The 21,655-nt window shown below is 43.5% G+C and overlaps 2 protein-coding genes across 5 annotated transcripts in view; both read left to right on the top strand.

The window, feature by feature from the left end:
- Positions 1 to 17,369, top strand: part of LOC124281868 (unconventional myosin-XVI-like) — a 186,430-nt gene extending 169,061 nt beyond the window's left edge. For both annotated transcript variants that reach the window (XM_046717894.1, XM_046717886.1), the window contains 2 exons: positions 11,330 to 11,400; positions 17,262 to 17,369. In XM_046717894.1, coding sequence (XP_046573850.1) covers positions 11,330 to 11,400; positions 17,262 to 17,349 — 159 coding nt within the window. In that variant the 3' untranslated portion in view covers positions 17,350 to 17,369. The remainder of the gene's footprint in view (positions 1 to 11,329; positions 11,401 to 17,261) is intronic.
- Positions 17,370 to 17,791: 422 nt separating this feature from the next.
- The window catches only part of LOC124281886 (vegetative cell wall protein gp1-like), a 56,911-nt gene continuing 53,047 nt past the window's right edge, over positions 17,792 to 21,655 (top strand). For 2 of the 3 annotated variants that reach the window (XR_006899999.1, XM_046717905.1), the window contains exons 1-2: positions 17,792 to 18,298; positions 19,284 to 19,394. Coding sequence is in view for 2 of the 3 variants with exons in the window: in XM_046717905.1 (XP_046573861.1) it covers positions 17,809 to 18,298; positions 19,284 to 19,394 (601 nt within the window). In the remaining variant the exon portion in view is untranslated. The remainder of the gene's footprint in view (positions 18,299 to 19,283; positions 19,395 to 21,655) is intronic. The other variant, XM_046717910.1, reaches the window with a different exon arrangement.

The following is a 21,655-nucleotide window of genomic DNA, read 5'->3' as shown; positions in this document are numbered from 1 at the left end:
ATATGTCCTAGCATTACTTCTGTCACATCTATATATAGGGGGAATATGTCCTAGCAGTACTTCTGTCACATCTATATGTAGGGGAATATGTCCTAGCAGTACTTCTGTCACATCTATATATAGGGGAATATGTCCTAGCAGTACTTCTGTCACATCTATATATAGGGGAATATGTCCTAGCAGTACTTCTGTCACATCTATATGTAGGGGAATATGTCCTAGCAGTACTTCTGTCACATCTATATGTAGGGGAATATGTCCTAGCAGTACTTCTGTCACATCTATATGTAGGGGAATATGTCCTAGCAGTACTTCTGTCACATCTATATATAGGGGAATATGTCCTAGCAGTACTTCTGTCACATCTATATGTAGGGGGAATATGTCCTAGCATTACTTCTGTCACATCTATATGTAGGGGAATATGTCCTAGCAGTACTTCTGTCACATCTATATGTAGGGGAATATGTCCTAGCATTACTTCTGTCACATCTATATGTAGGTGGAATATGTCCTAGCAGTACTTCTGTCACATCTATATGTAGGGGAATATGTCCTAGCAGTACTTCTGTCACATCTATATGTAGGGAATATGTCCTAGCAGTGCTTCTGTCACATCTATATGTAGGGGGAATATGTCCTAGCAGTACTTCTGTCACATCTATATGTAGGGGAATATGTCCTAGCATTGCTTCTGTCACATCTATATGTGTAGGGGAATATGTCCTAGCAGTACTTCTGTCACATCTATATGTAGGGGGAATATGTCCTAGCATTACTTCTGTCACATCTATATATAGGGGGAATATGTCCTAGCTGTACTTCTGTCACATCTATGTGGGGAATATGTCCTAGCATGTGCTGTATGTCTTCTTCTGTCACATCTATATATAGGGGAATATGTCCTAGCATTACTTCTGTCACATCTATATATAGGGGAATATGTCCTAGCATTGTTCTGTCACATCTATATATAGGGGAATATGTCCTAGCATGTACTTCTGTCACATCTATATGTAGGGGAATATGTCCTAGCATTACTTCTGTCACATCTATATGTAGGGGAATATGTCCTAGCATTACTTCTGTCACATCTATATGTAGGGGAATATGTCCTAGCAGTACTTCTGTCACATCTATATGTAGGGGAATATGTCCTAGCAGTACTTCTGTCACATCTATATGTAGGGGAATATGTCCTAGCAGTACTTCTGTCACATCTATATGTAGGGGAATATGTCCTAGCTGTACTTCTGTCACATCTATATGTGGGGAATATGTCCTAGCAGTTACTTCTGTCACATCTATATATAGGGGGAATATGTCCTAGCAGTACTTCTGTCACATCTATATATATAGGGGAATATGTCCTAGCAGTACTTCTGTCACATCTATATATAGGGGGAATATGTCCTAGCATTACTTCTGTCACATCTATATGTAGGGGGAATATGTCCTAGCTGTACTTCTGTCACATCTATATGTGGGGGAATATGTCCTAGCATTACTTCTGTCACATCTATATGTAGGGGAATATGTCCTAGCATTACTTCTGTCACATCTATATGTAGGGGGAATATGTCCTAGCAGTACTTCTGTCACATCTATATGTAGGGGAATATGTCCTAGCATTACTTCTGTCACATCTATATATAGGGGAATATGTCCTAGCAGTACTTCTGTCACATCTATATGTAGGGGAATATGTCCTAGCAGTACTTCTGTCACATCTATATGTAGGGGAATATGTCCTAGCAGTACTTCTGTCACATCTATATGTAGGGGAATATGTCCTAGCAGTACTTCTGTCACATCTATATGTAGGGGAATATGTCCTAGCAGTACTTCTGTCACATCTATATATAGGGGAATATGTCCTAGCAGTACTTCTGTCACATCTATATGTAGGGGAATATGTCCTAGCAGTACTTCTGTCACATCTATATATAGGGGAATATATGTCCTAGCAGTACTTCTGTCACATCTATATATAGGGGAATATGTCCTAGCAGTACTTCTGTCACATCTATATGTAGGGGAATATGTCCTAGCATTACTTCTGTCACATCTATATATAGGGGAATATGTCCTAGCAGTACTTCTGTCACATCTATATATAGGGGAATATGTCCTAGCAGTACTTCTGTCACATGTCACATCTATATGTAGGGGAATATGTCCTAGCAGTACTTCTGTCACATCTATATGTAGGGGAATATGTCCTAGCAGTACTTCTGTCACATCTATATGTAGGGGAATATGTCCTAGCAGTACTTCTGTCACATCTATATGTAGGGGAATATGTCCTAGCATTACTTCTGTCACATCTATATGTAGGGGAATATGTCCTAGCAGTTACTTCTGTCACATCTATATATAGGGGAATATGTCCTAGCAGTACTTCTGTCACATCTATATGTAGGGGGAATATGTCCTAGCTGTACTTCTGTCACATCTATATATAGGGGGAATATGTCCTAGCTGTACTTCTGTCACATCTATATGTAGGGGAATATGTCCTAGCATTACTTCTGTCACATCTATATGTAGGGGGAATATGTCCTAGCAGTACTTCTGTCACATCTATATGTAGGGGAATATGTCCTAGCATTACTTCTGTCACATCTATATGTAGGGGAATATGTCCTAGCATTACTTCTGTCACATCTATATGTAGGGGAATATGTCCTAGCATTACTTCTGTCACATCTATATGTAGGGGAATATGTCCTAGCAGTACTTCTGTCACATCTATATGTAGGGGAATATGTCCTAGCATTACTTCTGTCACATCTATATGTAGGGGAATATGTCCTAGCTGTACTTCTGTCACATCTATATGTAGGGGAATATGTCCTAGCATTACTTCTGTCACATCTATATATAGGGGGAATATGTCCTAGCTGTACTTCTGTCACATCTATATGTAGGGGAATATGTCCTAGCAGTTCTTCTGTCACATCTATATATAGGGGGAATATGTCCTAGCATTACTTCTGTCACATCTATATATAGGGGGAATATGTCCTAGCTGTACTTCTGTCACATCTATATGTAGGGGGAATATGTCCTAGCTGTACTTCTGTCACATCTATATGTAGGGGAATATGTCCTAGCATTACTTCTGTCACATCTATATGTAGGGGAATATGTCCTAGCATTACTTCTGTCACATCTATATGTAGGGGAATATGTCCTAGCTGTACTTCTGTCACATCTATATGTAGGGGGAATATGTCCTAGCATTACTTCTGTCACATCTATATATAGGGGGAATATGTCCTAGCAGTACTTCTGTCACATCTATATATAGGGGAATATGTCCTAGCAGTTCTTCTGTCACATCTATATATAGGGGGAATATGTCCTAGCATTACTTCTGTCACATCTATATATAGGGGGAATATGTCCTAGCTGTACTTCTGTCACATCTATATATAGGGGGAATATGTCCTAGCAGTACTTCTGTCACATCTATATATAGGGGAATATGTCCTAGCATTACTTCTGTCACATCTATATATAGGGGAATATGTCCTAGCATTACTTCTGTCACATCTATATGTAGGGAATATGTCCTAGCATTACTTCTGTCACATCTATATATATAGGGGAATATGTCCTAGCATTACTTCTGTCACATCTATATGTAGGGGAATATGTCCTAGCATTACTTCTGTCACATCTATATGTAGGGGAATATGTCCTAGCATTACTTCTGTCACATCTATATGTAGGGAATATGTCCTAGCAGTACTTCTGTCACATCTATATATAGGGGAATATGTCCTAGCATTACTTCTGTCACATCTATATGTAGGGGGAATATGTCCTAGCAGTACTTCTGTCACATCTATATGTAGGGGAATATGTCCTAGCATTACTTCTGTCACATCTATATGTAGGGGAATATGTCCTAGCATTACTTCTGTCACATCTATATATAGGGGAATATGTCCTAGCAGTACTTCTGTCACATCTATATGTAGGGGAATATGTCCTAGCATTACTTCTGTCACATCTATATATAGGGGAATATGTCCTAGCAGTACTTCTGTCACATCTTCTGTATATATATAGGGGAATATGTCCTAGCAGTACTTCTGTCACATCTATATGTAGGGGAATATGTCCTAGCATTACTTCTGTCACATCTATATATATAGGGGAATATGTCCTAGCTGTACTTCTGTCACATCTATATATAGGGGGAATATGTCCTAGCATTACTTCTGTCACATCTATATATAGGGGAATATGTCCTAGCAGTACTTCTGTCACATCTATATATAGGGGGAATATGTCCTAGCTGTACTTCTGTCACATCTATATATAGGGGAATATGTCCTAGCTGTACTTCTGTCACATCTATATATAGGGGGAATATGTCCTAGCAGTACTTCTGTCACATCTATATGTAGGGGAATATGTCCTAGCAGTACTTCTGTCACATCTATATGTAGGGGAATATGTCCTAGCATTACTTCTGTCACATCTATATGTAGGGGAATATGTCCTAGCTGTACTTCTGTCACATCTATATGTAGGGGAATATGTCCTAGCAGTACTTCTGTAACATCTATATATAGGGGAATATGTCCTAGCTGTACTTCCATCACATCTATAGCTTTAACCCTAACCCTCAGGGAAAGCCATTCCTTGATCAGCAAACATTTCCAAATCTTGTGATCCCAAGATGATAATGTTTGGCCTAATGATATGCACAGATTATATAGAGATGTTTGTCTGATTGTCCACATGCCCAAATAATCCGAACTCTCAGTTATGGAAATCCATCATTGACAAATTCATTAGTACATCTATCACTATTAACTGCTGAGATAATCACAGCATTACATTAGTGGTCCGGTGCCATCTCAAGTGTTGGATTCGAATACTGTTGCTATGAATATTCATAAGTGCAGGTTGCAACAACATGTGCCGTGTGGTGATGTGTCGTGTGGTGATGTGTCGTGTGGTGTGGTGTTGTGTCGTGTGGTGATGTGTCGTGTGCTGTGTGTGTCGTGTGGTGATGTGTCGTGTGGTGATGTGTCGTGTGGTGATGTGCCGTGTGGTGATGTAACTGCGACTAGATGACAAGAAGTGTTGGCATAATTGATTCCAGAAGAAATGATCCCCAGCTGGCTGAGAAGCTAATTCCCTGCCACACTGTCCAGCTTCCAACTACAAGTCAATGTCAAATCAATACAATTTTCAATTCTGCAAACTAGATTTGTCACAGCCATGAGCTGTATTAGGAGAAATGATAAACCTCTTTTAGAAAGATGAACACAGATCTCCTTGATGAGTTCCTGCCATACCCCTCTCCCCCCTCCTTCACTCAGTCGGCATTGAGGGCAAAAACTGCATGGACAGTAAGCTAGAGGCTGGTGCAGCAGTAGTTGTGGTGAAGCTGCTGGTGCAGGCAGCCAGCATGGATGACACAGGAGGTAGACTACATCACACACTGTAGTAGACCAGGTGATGGGCAACTCGGCCAGTGTTTCAGCGGAGTGGGCAGACAGCGGCCCTGGAGCAGCTCATTATGCTAAGGTTTGATGCAAGTGTGCCGGCATGAAATCATTCACATTCTCTCCATTTATTCTGTAGATTTTCTGTTTCATTGAATCCTAGTTTAGGCATTGCTGTCTGTCCCATGCTGTGTCTTCAGTTCCCACACCACACCACACCACACCACACCACACCACACCACACCACACCACACCACACCACACCACACCACACCACACCACACCACACCACACCACACCACACCACACCACACCACACCACACCAAACCACACCACACCACACCAAACCACACCACACCACACCACACCACCTGCTGTGATGTATCCATTGATGGAATACAGCCTTGTTCTAGTGTAGACATATACCTGCTGTGATGTATCCATTGATGGAGTACAGCCTTGTTCTAGTGTAGACATATACCACAGCCTTGTTCTAGTGTAGACATATACCTGCTGTGATGTATCCATTGATGGAGTACAGCCTTGTTCTAGTGTAGACATATACCTGCTGTGATGTATCCATTGATGGAATACAGCCTTGTTCTAGTGTAGACATATACCTGCTGTGATGGATCCACTACCTGAATACAGCCTTGTTCTAGTGTAGACATATACCTGCTGTGATGTATCCATTGATGGAATACAGCCTTGTTCTAGTGTAGACATATACCTGCTGTGATGTATCCATTGATGGAGTACAGCCTTGTTCTAGTGTAGACATATACCTGCTGTGATGTATCCATTGATGGAGTACGGCCTTGTTCTAGTGTAGACAGATACCTGCTGTGATGTATCCATTGATGGAGTACGGCCTTGTTCTAGTGTAGACATATACCTGCTGTGATGTATCCATTGATGGAGTACAGCCTTGTTCTAGTGTAGACATATACCTGCTGTGATGTATCCATTGATGGAGTACAGGCCTTGTTCTAGTGTAGACATATACCTGCTGTGATGTATCCATTGATGGAGTACGGCCTTGTTCTAGTGTAGACATATACCACAGCCTTGTTCTAGTGTAGACATATACCACAGCCTTGTTCTAGTGTAGACATATACCACAGCCTTGTTCTAGTGTAGACATATACCTGCTGTGATGTATCCATTGATGGAATACAGCCTTGTTCTAGTGTAGACATATACCTGCTGTGATGTATCCATTGATGGAGTACAGCCTTGTTCTAGTGTAGACATATACCTGCTGTGATGTATCCATTGATGGAGTACGGCCTTGTTCTAGTGTAGACATATACCACAGCCTTGTTCTAGTGTAGACATATACCTGCTGTGATGTATCCATTGATGGAGTACGGCCTTGTTCTAGTGTAGACATATACCTGCTGTGATGTATCCATTGATGGAGTACAGCCTTGTTCTAGTGTAGACATATACCTGCTGTGATGTATCCATTGATGGAGTACGACCTTGTTCTAGTGTAGACATATACCACAGCCTTGTTCTAGTGTAGACATATACCTGCTGTGATGTATCCATTGATGGAGTACGGCCTTGTTCTAGTGTAGACATATACCTGCTGTGATGTATCCATTGATGGAGTACATTGTTCTAGTGTGTAGACATATACCACAGCCTTGTTCTAGTGTAGACATATACCTGCTGTGATGTATCCATTGATGGAGTACAGCCTTGTTCTAGTGTAGACATATACCTGCTGTGATGTATCCATTGATGGAGTACAGCCTTGTTCTAGTGTAGACATATACCTGCTGTGATGTATCCATTGATGGAGTACGGCCTTGTTCTAGTGTAGACATATACCACAGCCTTGTTCTAGTGTAGACATATACCTGCTGTGATGTATCCATTGATGGAGTACGGCCTTGTTCTAGTGTAGACATATACCTGCTGTGATGTATCCATTGATGGAATACAGCCTTGTTCTAGTGTAGACATATACCACAGCCTTGTTCTAGTGTAGACATATACCACAGCCTTGTTCTAGTGTAGACATATACCTGCTGTGATGTATCCATTGATGGAATACTACCTTGTTCTAGTGTAGACATATACCTGCTGTGATGTATCCATTGATGGAATACAGCCTTGTTCTAGTGTAGACATATACCTGCTGTGATGTATCCATTGATGGAGTACAGCCTTGTTCTAGTGTAGACATATACCTGCTGTGATGGATCCACTACCTGAATACAGCCTTGTTCTAGTGTAGACAGATACCTGTTGTGATGGATCCACTACCTGAATACAGCCTTGTTCTAGTGTAGACAGATACCTGTTATGATGTATCCATTGATGGAATACAGCCTAGTTCTAGTGTAGACATATACCTGCTGTGATGGATCCACTACCTGAATACAGCCTAGTTCTAGTGTAGACAGATACCTGCTGTGATGGATCCACTACCTGAATACAGCCTAGTTCTAGTGTAGACAGATACCTGCTGTGATGGATCCACTACCTGAATACAGCCTAGTTCTAGTGTAGACAGATACCTGCTGTGATGGATCCACTACCTGAATACAGCCTAGTTCTAGTTCTACCTGCTGTGAGACCAGATACCTGTTCTGTGATGGATCCACTACCTGAATACAGCCTAGTTCTATTGTAGACAGATGTTGTGACAGATACCTTTGTGATCCACTACCTGAATACAGCCTTGTTCTAGTGTAGACAGATACCTGCTGTGATGTATCCATTGATGGAATACAGCCTAGTTCTAGTGTAGACAGATACCTGCTGTGATGGATCCACTACCTGAATACAGCCTTGTTCTAGTGTAGACAGATACCTGCTGTGATGGATCCACTACCTGAATACAGCCTTGTTCTAGTGTAGACAGATACCTGCTGTGATGGATCCACTACCTGAATACAGCCTTGTTCTAGTGTAGACAGATACATGCTGTGATGGATCCACTGCTGTGATGGATCCACTACCTGAATACAGCCTTGTTCTAGTGTAGACAGATACCTGCTGTGATTGATCCACTACCTGAATACAGCCTTGTTCTAGTGTAGACATATACCTGCTTTGAGGGATCCACGACATTAACACTACATTAGTGAGTGTGTAAACCAGCAAGCTGTGCATCATGTTTCCGGTGTGAGGGGCATTGATTGGTTGACCCAGGGCCGAATGTCCGGTTATTATATGATAATCTGATGGGTTTGGGACTGTAATGACCTAATTATTATCAAATGGGGATCAGCAATCTGATGTGTTGTAGCTTCAGTGAGGGGAGTTAGTGACTGTCGACCTTTATCTCCTCACATTGTTCACTGCAACTCCATAAGAGGAGACTTTATGTCTGTCTGGCTGTCTTGGTCGGGAGGACTTCTAGGTGGTCCCTTTCTTGAGGACTTCTTTGTGGTCCCTTTCATGATAAGTTTTTAGGTGGTTCCTTTTCTTGAAGACTTCTTGGTGGTCCCTTCCTTGAGGACTCCTAGGTGTCCCTTCCTTGAGGACTTCTTGGTGGTCCTTTTCTTGAGGACTTCTTGGTGGTCCTTTCCTTGAGGACTTCTTGGTGGTCCTTTCCTTGAGGACTTCTAGGTGGTCCCTTCCTTGAGGACTTCTAGGTGTCCCTTCCTTGAGGACTTCTAGGTGTCCCTTCCTTGAGGACTTCTAGGTGTCCCTTCCTTGAGGACTTCTAGGTGTCCCTTCCTTGAGGACTTCTTGGTGGTCCTTTCCTTGAGGACTTCTTGGTGGTCCTTTCCTTGAGGTGTTTTTAAGCTTCTCTTGAGAAGTTCTTGGGCTGTTCCTCTTTGAGTTCTTAGACTTTTACTTTTAATAAGAAAATCTGAGACTTCCTCTTACTTGAGGAGTTCTTATGTTCATAGTTTGACTTCTATAGGTGATATAGATGTGTCAGTGTGTGTTGCTAAACTGTATCACTCATCATCTAGTGGCTGCAGAAGCTTTACACTGATATTGTGTTACAATATAGAACAAACTTTATGGATAACAACTTCTTTTTAAACGTGAGTGTGACGTTTCGATACAGATTCTTGTACCGTTGTCAAGCAGGAATGGAACATGAAGAAGTATATATATATACTGAATATAACAATGTAACAAAGAAAACAACGTAATTAACATAATTGGCTTGGCAGTAAGCTGATGATGCCAGAGAGTAGACAAAGGACAGGCGGGGAAGCCAATGATGTACCAAGAATAAAGAGATGTTTATACAGCAGAGTATATACAGTAGATTGGGCTTGGTGGATGAGTGCATCATAAGCGGATGGATTAAAACTGGGTTCTAAATACCAACATCTTGTAGTGAAACTGGTCTAAACACCAGCACCTTGTAGTGAAACTGGTCTAAACACCAGCACCTTGTAGTGAAACTGGTCTAAACACCAGCACCTTGTAGTGAGACTGGGTCTAAACACCAGCACCTTGTAGTGAAACTGGTCTAAACACCAACACCTTGTAGTGAGACTGGTCTAAACACCAGCACCTTGTAGTGAGACTGGGTCTAAACACCAGCACCGTGTAGTGAGACTGGGTCTAAACACCAGCACCTTGTAGTGAGACTGGTCTAAACACCAGCACCTTGTAGTGAGACTGGTCTAAACACCAGCACCTTGTAGTGAGACTGGTCTAAACACCAGCACCTTGTAGTGAGACTGGTCTAAACACCAGCACCTTGTAGTGAGACTGGGTCTAAACACCAGCACCTTGTAGTGAGACTGGGTCTAAACACCAGCACCTTGTAGTGAGACTGGGTCTAAACACCAGCACCTTGTAGTGAGACTGGTCTAAACACCAGCACCTTGTAGTGAAACTGGTCTAAACACCAGCACCTTGTAGTGAGACTGGTCTAAACACCAGCACCTTGTAGTGAAACTGGTCTCACCAGCACCTAAACACCAGCACCTTGTAGTGAGACTGGGACTAAACACCAGCACCTTGTAGTGAGACTGGCTCTAAACACCAGCACCTTGTAGTGAGACTGGGACCTAACACCAGCACCTTAGTGAGACTGGGTCTAAACACCAGCTGGGACTAGTGAGACTGGGTCTAAACACCAGCACCTTGTAGTGAGACTGGGTCTAAACACCAGCACCTTGTAGTGAGACTGGGTCTAAACACCAGCACCTTGTAGTGAGACTGGGTCTAAACACCAGCACCTTGTAGTGAGACTGGGTCTAAACACCAGCACCTTGTAGTGAGACTGGGTCTAAACACCAGCACCTTGTAGTGAGACTGGGTCTAAACACCAGCACCTTGTAGTGAGACTGGTCTAAACACCAGCACCTTGTAGTGAAACTGGTCTAAACACCAGCACCTTGTAGTGAGACTGGTCTAAACACCAGCACCTTGTAGTGAGACTGGTCTAAACACCAGCACCTTGTAGTGAGACTGGTCTAAACACCAGCACCTTGTAGTGAGACTGGTCTAAACACCAGCACCTTGTAGTGAAACTGGTCTAAACACCAGCACCTTGTAGTGAGACTGGTCTAAACACCAGCACCTTGTAGTGAAACTGGTCTAAACACCAGCACCTTGTAGTGAGACTGGGTCTAAACACCAGCACCGTGTAGTGAGACTGGTCTAAACACCAGCACCTTGTTGTGAAACTGGTCTAAACACCAGCACCTTGTAGTGAAACTGGTCTAAACACCAGCACCTTGTAGTGAAACTGGTCTAAACACCAGCACCTTGTAGTGAAACTGGTCTAAACACCAGCACCTTGTAGTGAAACTGGTCTAAACACCAGCACCTTGTAGTAAGACTCGGACCTAAACACTTACATCTTGTAGTTGGGTTTGTTGCTAAGGTGATGATAAGATACTAATCTGATCTTTATTTCCAGGTGGACAAACGTCATCCCCCAATGTTCCAGAACGTGCACCGGAAACTAGACTGTCCACCTTCTCCCCTCGGGTAAGTTACAAAAGAAACACACAGGCAGACATATTGACATAAAGATCACACCTGCACACACACAGACAGGCATATTTACATAAAGAGCACACCTGCACACACAGACAGGCATATTGACATAAAGAACACACACAGACAGACAGACATATTGACATAAAGATCACACCTGCACACACAGACAGGCATACTGACATAAAGAACACACCTGCACACAGACAGACAGACATATTGACATAAAGATCACACCTGCACACAGACAGACATACTGATATAAAGAACACACCTGCACACACACAGACAGTCATATTGACATAAAGATCACACCTGCACACACACAGACAGACATACTGATATAAAGAAGACACCTGCACACACACAGACAGGCATATTTACATAAAGATCACACCTGCACACACAGACAGGCATATTGACATAAAGAGCACACCTGCACACACAGACAGGCATATTGACATAAAGAACACACACACACAGACAGACATATTGACATAAAGATCACACCTGCACACACAGACAGGCATACTGACATAAAGAACACACCTGCACACAGACAGACAGACATATTGACATAAAGATCACACCTGCACACACACAGACAGGCAAATTGACATAAAGATCACACCTGCACACACACAGACAGGCATATTTACATAAAGATCACACCTGCACACACAGACAGGCATATTGACATAAAGAGCACACCTGCACACACAGACAGGCATATTGACATAAAGAACACACACACACAGACAGACATATTGACATAAAGATCACACCTGCACACACAGACAGGCATACTGACATAAAGAACACACCTGCACACAGACAGACAGACATATTGACATAAAGATCACACCTGCACACAGACAGACATACTGATATAAAGAACACACCTGCACACACACAGACAGACATATTGACATAAAGATCACACCTGCACACACACAGACAGACATATTGACATGAAGAAGACACCTGCACACACACAGACAGGCAAATTGACATAAAGATCACACCTGCACACACACAGACAGACATATTGACATAAAGATCACACCTGCACACACACAGACAGGCATATTTACATAAAGATCACACCTGCACACACAGACAGGCATATTGACATAAAGAACACACACACACACACACACACACACAGACACACACACACACACACACACACACACACACAGAGACATATTGACATAAAGATCACACCTGCACACACAGACAGACATATTGACATAAAGATCACACCTGCACACACACAGACAGACATATTGACATGAAGAAGACACCTGCACACACACAGACAGGCAAATTGACATAAAGATCACACCTGCACACACACAGACAGACATATTGACATAAAGATCACACCTGCACACACACAGACAGGCATATTTACATAAAGATCACACCTGCACACACAGACAGGCATATTGACATAAAGAACACACACACACACACACACACAGAGACACACACACACACACACACACACACACAGACATATTGACATAAAGATCACACCTGCACACACAGACAGACATACTGACATAAAGAACACACCTGCACACAGACAGACAGACATATTGACATAAAGATCACACCTGCACACAGACAGACATACTGATATAAAGAACACACCTGCACACACACAGACAGACATATTGACATAAAGATCACACCTGCACACACACAGACAGACATATTGACATGAGGAAGACACCTGCACACACACAGACAGGCATATTGACATATACAACACCTACACATGCACACGCACGCACGCACACACACGCCACACACACACACACACACACACACACAGACACACACACACATTGACATAAAGAACACACCTGCACACACAGACAGACATATTGACATCAGGAACCCAACATGAAGGTGTTCTTGTAGTGTACTGTGTCCAGCAGTAGGACAAGCAGGAACCCAACATGAAGATGTTCTTGTAGTGTACTGTGTCCAGCAGTAGGACAAGCTGGAAGCAAGATGAAGGTGTTCTTGTTGTGTACTGTGTCCAGCAGTAGGACAAGCAGGAAGCAAGATGAAGGTGTTCTTGCTGTGTACTGTGTCCAGCAGTAGGACAAGCAGGAAGCAAGATGAAGGTGTTCTTGTTGTGTACTGTGTCCAGCAGTAGGACAAGCAGGAAGCAAGATGAAGGTGTTCTTGTTGTGTACTGTGTCCAGCAGTAGGACAAGCAGGAAGCAAGATGAAGGTGTTCTTGTAATGTACTGTGTCCAGCAGTAGGACAAGCAGGAAGCAAGATGAAGGTGTTCTTGTTGTGTACTGTGTCCAGCAGTAGGACAAGCAGGAAGCAAGATAAAGGTGTTCTTGTAATGTACTGTGTCCAGCAGTAGAACAAGCAAGAAGCAAGATGAAGGTGTTCTTGTTGTGTACTGTGTCCAGCAGTAGGACAAGCAGGAAGCAAGATGAAGGTGTTCTTGTAGTGTACTGTGTCCAGCAGAAGGACAAGCAGGAAGCAAGATGAAGGTGTTCTTGCAGAGGACAGTCTCATGGAGAGTAGGTGTTATGGAGTGTGTGTCTTGAGGAGGGCTTGTGGAGTGGAGGTCTGGTGAAGAGGAGCACTGGTGGACTTCGTATCTTGTGGAATGTTTGTTTTGTAGAAGTCTTGTTAGATCTCATTGTGTGTTGATCATTTTGTATGTTGCCTGACACCTACACGGTATCCACATTTCTGCTGTAGTGCCTCTTCCATGAGGTGAACGAACTCTGCTGTGCATGCTGTCTGTTAGAATCTGCACTGTTATTATTGATCTAGGGAGTGGTTCACAGGGTCCTTTTACGAGAGAGGCATATTCAGGAATAGGAGTCTTGTAGCAAGTACACATTTCAAGTATGATCTGGTGTGTGCAAGTCCAGTTTATATTTGTCTCTTTTGATGGGCAACCATTAAGTTAAACCATGTTTCTGCTGACGGTCAGATTCAGTTATTGCAATGGGCAATCATCTTGTTCGAACTTTGTTCCTTTAAAGGGCAATCATGTTGACTAGACACTCCTTCTGCCACCTTATTGGTACAACAATACTTTCTAAACTAAAGTATCTAAACTGTCAGCAGCTTGCTGATAGGGTGTACCTCTCTGGTCATGTGGGTTACAGTGTTTACTTGTCACGCTGAAGACCATGGTTCTATTCCCCACATGGATGCAATGTGTGAAGCCCATTTCTGGTGTCACCACCATGATATTGATGGAATATTGCTAAAAGTGGTGTAAAACCCAACTCACTCACTCATCCTTAGGTCATGTGGGCAAGTGTTGACCTTGGATCAGAAGGTTCAAACCCAAGTATAGTACATGTACATAGAAATGTTATGGCTACAAGTACATCTGCAATCTCAGATCCTGGGCCACAAAAATGAAACATACAACTTTTGGATGACAACTTGTTATTGATTGCATTAAGTGATGTTTTGATGTAGATTCTTACATCGTTATCAATCTAAAAGTGACTACAACCAAATAGTGAGAGGCATATATACATGGTATGTTGTGACAGGCAGCAGATTAACATTAGCAACAGCATTTAATTGAATAACAAGTGGTACATAATTGGAAGAGGCCAGGAGGGAACTAAACACAACAAATAGCACTGTAGATGAAGCCAATAAACAAGGTGGTTTAAGTAGTAACAACGGGTAGATTGGGATCTTTGATAGAGTCTGGAGTTTGATTAATTCTTCATAGGCCGATGGTATGTAGTATCCTTGGTCTCTGTCACCTCGTCTTGTTTTCAACTCCCTTAGGATCTGGTTTACTACCATGGTTCATTCAGCAAGCAGTCCCAGGTGATATTGGCGTTACCTCCTCTTATTGACAACCCCCTTAGTGTCTGGCCTACATACATGGTACATTCAGCAAGCAGTCCCAGGTGATATTGGTGTTACCTCCTCTTATTGACAACCCCCTTAGTGTCTGGCCTACATACATGGTACATTCAGCAAGCAGTCCCAGGTGATATTGGCGTTACCTCCTCTTATTGACAACCCCCTTAGTGTCTGGCCTACATACATGGTACATTCAGCAAGCAGTCCTAGGTGATATTGGCGTTACCTCCTCTTATTGACAACCCCTTAGTGTCTGGCCTACATACATGGTTCATTCAGCAAGCAGTCCCAGGTGATATTGGCGTTACCTCCTCTTATTGACAACCCCCTTAGTGTCTGGCCTACATACATGGTACATTCAGCAAGCAGTCCCAGGTGATATTGGCGTTACCTCCTCTTATTGACAACCCCTTAGTGTCTGGCCTACATACATGGTACATTCAGCAAGCAGTCCCAGGTGATATTGAAGGCCTCCTCTTATTGACAACCCCTTAGTGTCTGGCCTACATACATGGTACATTCAGCAAGCAGTCCTAGGTGATATTGGCGTTACCTCCTCTTATTGACAACCTCCTTAGTGTCTGGCCTACATACATGGTACATTCAGCAAGCAGTCCCAGGTGATATTGGCGTTACCTCCTTTGTTGACAACCTCCTTAGTGTCTGGCCTACATACATGGTTCATTCAGCAAGCAGTCCCAGGTGATATTGGCGTTACCTCCTCTTATTGACAACCCCCTTAGTGTCTGGCCTACATACATGGTACATTCAGCAAGCAGTCCCAGGTGATATTGGCGTTACCTCCTCTTATTGACAACCTCCTTAGTGTCTGGCCTACATACATGGTACATTCAGCAAGCAGTCCCAGGTGATATTGGCGTTACCTCCTCTTATTGACAACCTCCTTAGTGTCTGGCCTACATACATGGTTCATTCAGCAAGCAGTCCCAGGTGATATTGGCGTTACCTCCTCTTATTGACAACCCCCTTAGTGTCTGGCCTACATACATGGTTCATTCAGCAAGCAGTCCCAGGTGATATTGGCGTTACCTCCTCTTATTGACAACCCCTTAGTGTCTGGCCTACATACATGGTTCATTCAGCAAGCAGTCCCAGGTGATATTGGCGTTACCTCCTCTTATTGACAACCCCCTTAGTGTCTGGCCTACATACATGGTACATTCAGCAAGCAGTCCTAGGTGATATTGGCGTTACCTCCTCTTATTGACAACCTCCTTAGTGTCTGGCCTACATACATGGTACATTCAGCAAGCAGTCCCAGGTGATATTGGCGTTACCTCCTCTTGTTGACAACCCCCTTAGTGTCTGGCCTACATACATGGTACATTCAGCAAGCAGTCCTAGGTGATATTGGCGTTACCTCCTCTTGTTACTTTTTTGGTATTTTTGTTTTTATTTGTGTTATTGTTGTCATTTTAGTCTAAGTTCTGTAAGCAGGAGTCAGGGATCTGTTTGGAAAATAAACCTGAACTCTGACCTGGGTTATAACACTCAGTAAAATCAAATGTTGGTGACTTTGTTCCATTGAAGCTGCTTTAGATTAGACAGGGCCTCCTTTCACCAAGCACTAAGGTGATCATAAGTCACTAAGGTGATCGTAAGTCACTAAGGTGTTTGTAAGTCACTAAGGTAACCTGAATGCAATGTTAACAAATAGGAGTTAAGGTTAACTTAGGTAAAGGTTGCTTCTTGAAAGGAGCCCCAGGTCAGGGAAGTGTTGCCAAGCAACTTTCATGTCAGTCAATAGATAGCGGTCTGAATGCAGCAAAAAAACTACTGAGCTCTGTTGATTTGTCCAGCGTTAGTTTGTCAACTTTTTCCTGTATGAAACGCCTGGTGATGTCTGCCTGCACATACCACCAGGATTTGTCACACGCGGAAGTAGAAGTGTGTTCATATTAGCAGTGACTTTTCCTCAGCTGACTCAAGCATATTATTATTATTTCAGTCTTCCTCTGCTTCGTCCGGCATCTACAACGAACCTGACGACACCAGCAGTCAGTGGCAGACGTCTGCTCCAACGTCACCACGGGTGAAAACGAAAATTATTCATGGAATCCAGCAAGGATCTCCAAGGCATCAGGAAAACAAACCATTTTCTTATGGAGTAAGCTTCCCCGCATCACCAAAACACCAAGGTCAAGGACACTGTAATGGTAATGACTTGAATGGCCAGCGGGCTCGCACAGGCTCAACAGGTAGCTCTCACTCAAGTGAAAACCCTTATGCTCGATGGATTCATCTTGATCAGGAGGAATCAGATTTACCCACCTTTCCAGTGGACAGTCAGTCTGCCTACCAACAGGTACACTGTGTTCCGAACTCTACTGTGTATGATGGACGTTCACCTACACCTCCCTATGGTTTACACAGTTCACCATACCCACCTCACACAGGACGAGTAAACCCAGTGCCCCCTCCTGTGCCCCCGCCAAACCCTTGCCCCAGCACTGTCCCTGTGAATGTGTCCTCACAGATCCAGCAGCTGAAGAACAATGCCATCAGTGGCCACCCCCAGCCCCAGCCCCAGCCCAGCCCCAGCCCCACCCCCAGTCTCCTCGCAGTCCTGGCTCCCCAAGATGGTCACCAAACTCCACAGTCTGAAAGTGGGCCCCAAGATTCCAGATCAGGGTATGAAAATGGAGCACCCTGTTCCTCCCCCACCGAACTTTCCCGCGCCACCCCCACCCGTGTCCCCACAAGATCGGTACCAAGCTGTGGTACAAGATAGAACAAGGGGTAGATCTCCTTCACCCCCACTGCCCCCACCCCCACTTGATGGCACAGCCAATAGGGGTGTGTCTGCTGTTCCCCCCCCCTCCCCAATATCCACCATACCCACCAGCAATGCCAAAGCTACCCGTGCCAAGGACAGAGATGTTACCCGACCCAACCCGCCAGCACAAAATGGGGACGAGGTCAAGGCCACACAGCTGATGGCAGAGATCGGCAATATCAAACTGAAGAGGGTCAACAGCCCCCAGGGTAGGTAATGCTTGCCTCCACAATAACCCTTTGTTCTATGACTGACTGTAAATGATGGTCCTGTATCCATACTACACTCAGGTGTTAATCACTACCCTGTATCTGGTCCACACTCAGGTGTTAATCACTACCCTGTATCTGGTCCACACTCAGGTGTTAATCACTACCCTGTATCTGTTCCACACTCAGGTGTTAATCCCTACCCTGTATCTGTTCCACACTCAGGTGTTAATCCCTACCCTGTATCTGTTCCACACTCAGGTGTTAATCACTACCCTGTATCTGTTCCACACTCAGGTGTTAATCACTGCCCTGTATCTGTTCCACACTCAGGTGTTAATCACTACCCTGTATCTGTTCCACACTCAGGTGTTAATCACTGCCCTGTTTCTGTTCCACACTCAGGTGTTAATCACTGCCCTGTATCTGTTCCACACTCAGGTGTTAATCACTGCCCTGTATCTGTTCCACACTCAGGTGTTAATCACTGCCCTGTAATCTGCCCTGTATCTGTTCCACACTCAGGTGTTAATCACTACCCTGTATCTGTTCCACACTCAGGTGTTAATCACTACCCTGTATCTGTTCCACACTCAGGTGTTAATCAGTACCCTGTATCTGTTTCACACTCAGGTGTTAATCACTACTCTGTATCTGTTCCACACTCAGGTGTTAATCATTGCCCTGTGGTACTAAGACGACATATAGATTGGTATTGTTCCTGTTGCAGCAACTGCCCCTGTTCCACACTCAGGTGTTAATCACTGCCCTGTGGTACTAAGATGACATATAGATTGGTATTGTTCCTGTTGCAGCAGCTGCCCCTGTTCCACACTCAGGTGTTAATCACTGCCCTGTGGTACTAAGATGACATATAGATTGGTATTGTTCCTGTTGCAGCAACTGCCCCTGTTCCACACTCAGGTGTTAATCACTGCCCTGTGGTACTAAGATGACATATAGATTGGTATTGTTCCTGTTGCAGCAGCTGCCCCTGTTCCACCAATGCAACCAGTGATGGACAACAGTGGTGGTTCCTCCCCGCTCAACTTCCGCCTCCGCCCCACTCCCAATGCTGTGGACATCTACAAGGATGGTGAGTTTACATGTGCCTGCCTTGTGAGTTTACATGTGTCTGCCTGGTGAGTTTACATGTGTCTGCCTTGTGAGTTTACATGTGTCTGCCTTGTGAGTTTACATGTGTCTGCCTTGTGACTCTGCCTACTAGGCAGAAGCCCAGATAAGCTGCATATCTGGGTAAAATACCAATAGAAAATTTCTAATTACGCATCGAAAAATAATCGTTGCATACCAATTACGCATTTAAAATGTTAGATACGCAAAAAGTTTAAAACAAATGCATACGGAATATATTTTAAAAAATCACTTGCGTAATGAAAAAGACATCGATTGGTATCAAGTTGTACTGTCAGTATAGGACTTGTGTTGTACTGTCAGTACAGGACTTGTGTTGTTCTGTCAGTATAGGACTTGTGTTGTACTGTCAGTATAGGACTTGTGTTGTACTGTCAGTATAGGACTTGTGTTGTACTGTCAGTACAGGACTTGTGTTGTACTGTCAGTATAGGACTTGTGTTGGACTGTCAGTACAGGACTTGTGTTGTACTGTCAGTATAGGACTTGTGTTGTACTGTCAGTATAGGACTTGTGTTGGACTGTCAGTACAGGACTTGTGTTGTACTGTCAGTATAGGACTTGTGTTGTACTGTCAGTACAGGACTTGTGTTGTACTGTCAGTACAGGACTTGTGTTGTACTGTCAGTATAGGACTTGTGTTGTACTGTTAGTATAGGACTTGTGTTGTACTGTCAGTACAGGACTTGTGTTGTACTGTCAGTATAGGACTTGTGTTGGACAGTCAGTACAGGACTTGTGTTGTACTGTCAGTATAGGACTTATGTTGGACTGTCAGTACAGGACTTGTGTTGGACTGTCAGTATAGGGCTTGTGTTGTACTGTCAGTATAGGACTTGTGTTGTACTGTCAGTATAGGACTTGTGTTGTACTGTCAGTATAGGACTTGTGTTGTACTGTCAGTACAGGATGAGTGTTGTACTGTCAGTACAGGACTTGTGTTGGACTGTCAGTACAGGACTTGTGTTGTACTGTCAGTATAGGGCTTGTGTTGTACTGTCAGTATATGACTTGTGTTGTACTGTCAGTACAGGTCTTGTGTTGGACTGTCAGTATAGGACTTGTGTTGGACTGTCAGTACAGGACTTGTGTTGTACTGTCAGTATAGGACTTGTGTTGTACTGTCAGTACAACTGTGTTGTACAGGACTTGTGTTGGACTGTCAGTACAGGACTTGTGTTGTACTGTCAGTATATGGACTTGTGTTGTACTGTTGTACTGTCAGTACAGGACTTGTGTTGGACTGTCAGTACAGGACTTGTGTTGTACTGTCAGTATAGGACTTGTGTTGTACTGTCAGTACAGGACTTGTGTTGTACTGTCAGTACAGGACTTGTGTTGTACTGTCAGTATAGGGCTTGTGTTGTACTGTCAGTATAGGACTTGTGTTGTACTGTCAGTACAGGACTTGTGTTGGACTGTCAGTATAGGACTTGTGTTGTACTGTCAGTACAGGACTTGTGTTGTACTGTCAGGACTTGACTTGTGTTACAGGACTGTCAGTACAGGACTTGTATTGTACTGTCAGTACATGACTTGTGTTGTACTGTTAGTGTAGGACTTGTGTTGGACTGTCAGTACAGGACTTGTGTTGTACTGTCAGTACAGGACTTGTGTTGTACTGTCAGTACAGGACTTGTGTTGTACTGTCAGTATAGGACTTGTGTTGTACTGTCAGTACAGGACTTGTGTTGGACTGTCAGTATACAGGACTTGTGTTGTACTGTCAGTACAGGACTTGTGTTGTACTGTTAGTGTAGGACTTGTGTTGTGTCTGATAAGAGATAATAACTAGTCAAATCCCCTTTCCTTGATCAAGGATTTCAAGGTTTCGTTGTTAAAATACCTGAAAATCTAAGGGAGAATCAGGAATTTTGATGAGAGAGTAAGGCTTATTCCCAATATTCAAGGTCTATTGTATTTTCTTGGGAATTCAGACTACAAGTTACTATTGAAACTGGGATGATCCATCACCTGTTAAGATACTCTACAGGTGATGCATGGCTATTAGGCAGCATGGCGAAGGCGGTGTTTGATTCCAAGTCCCTTCTAGCGAATCCTGCAGTTTACATTGTTGAGGAGGGATCAGCATCAGTTACGTTCATCCATCAGAGACGAGGAACATGTTGTATTCTAAACCCCTGGCTGATAAGCCCTTCAGTGGGAAGTGCTTAAATCAGTATAGGGCTTGTGTTGTACTGT

Source organism: Haliotis rubra, unplaced genomic scaffold (assembly GCF_003918875.1).
Source record: "Haliotis rubra isolate DU_JTF1 unplaced genomic scaffold, ASM391887v1 Scf1082, whole genome shotgun sequence".
Taxonomy (NCBI): domain Eukaryota; kingdom Metazoa; phylum Mollusca; class Gastropoda; order Lepetellida; family Haliotidae; genus Haliotis; species Haliotis rubra.
Note: the sequence above shows the minus strand (reverse complement) of the source record. Positions and strands in the feature narration are given on the sequence as shown.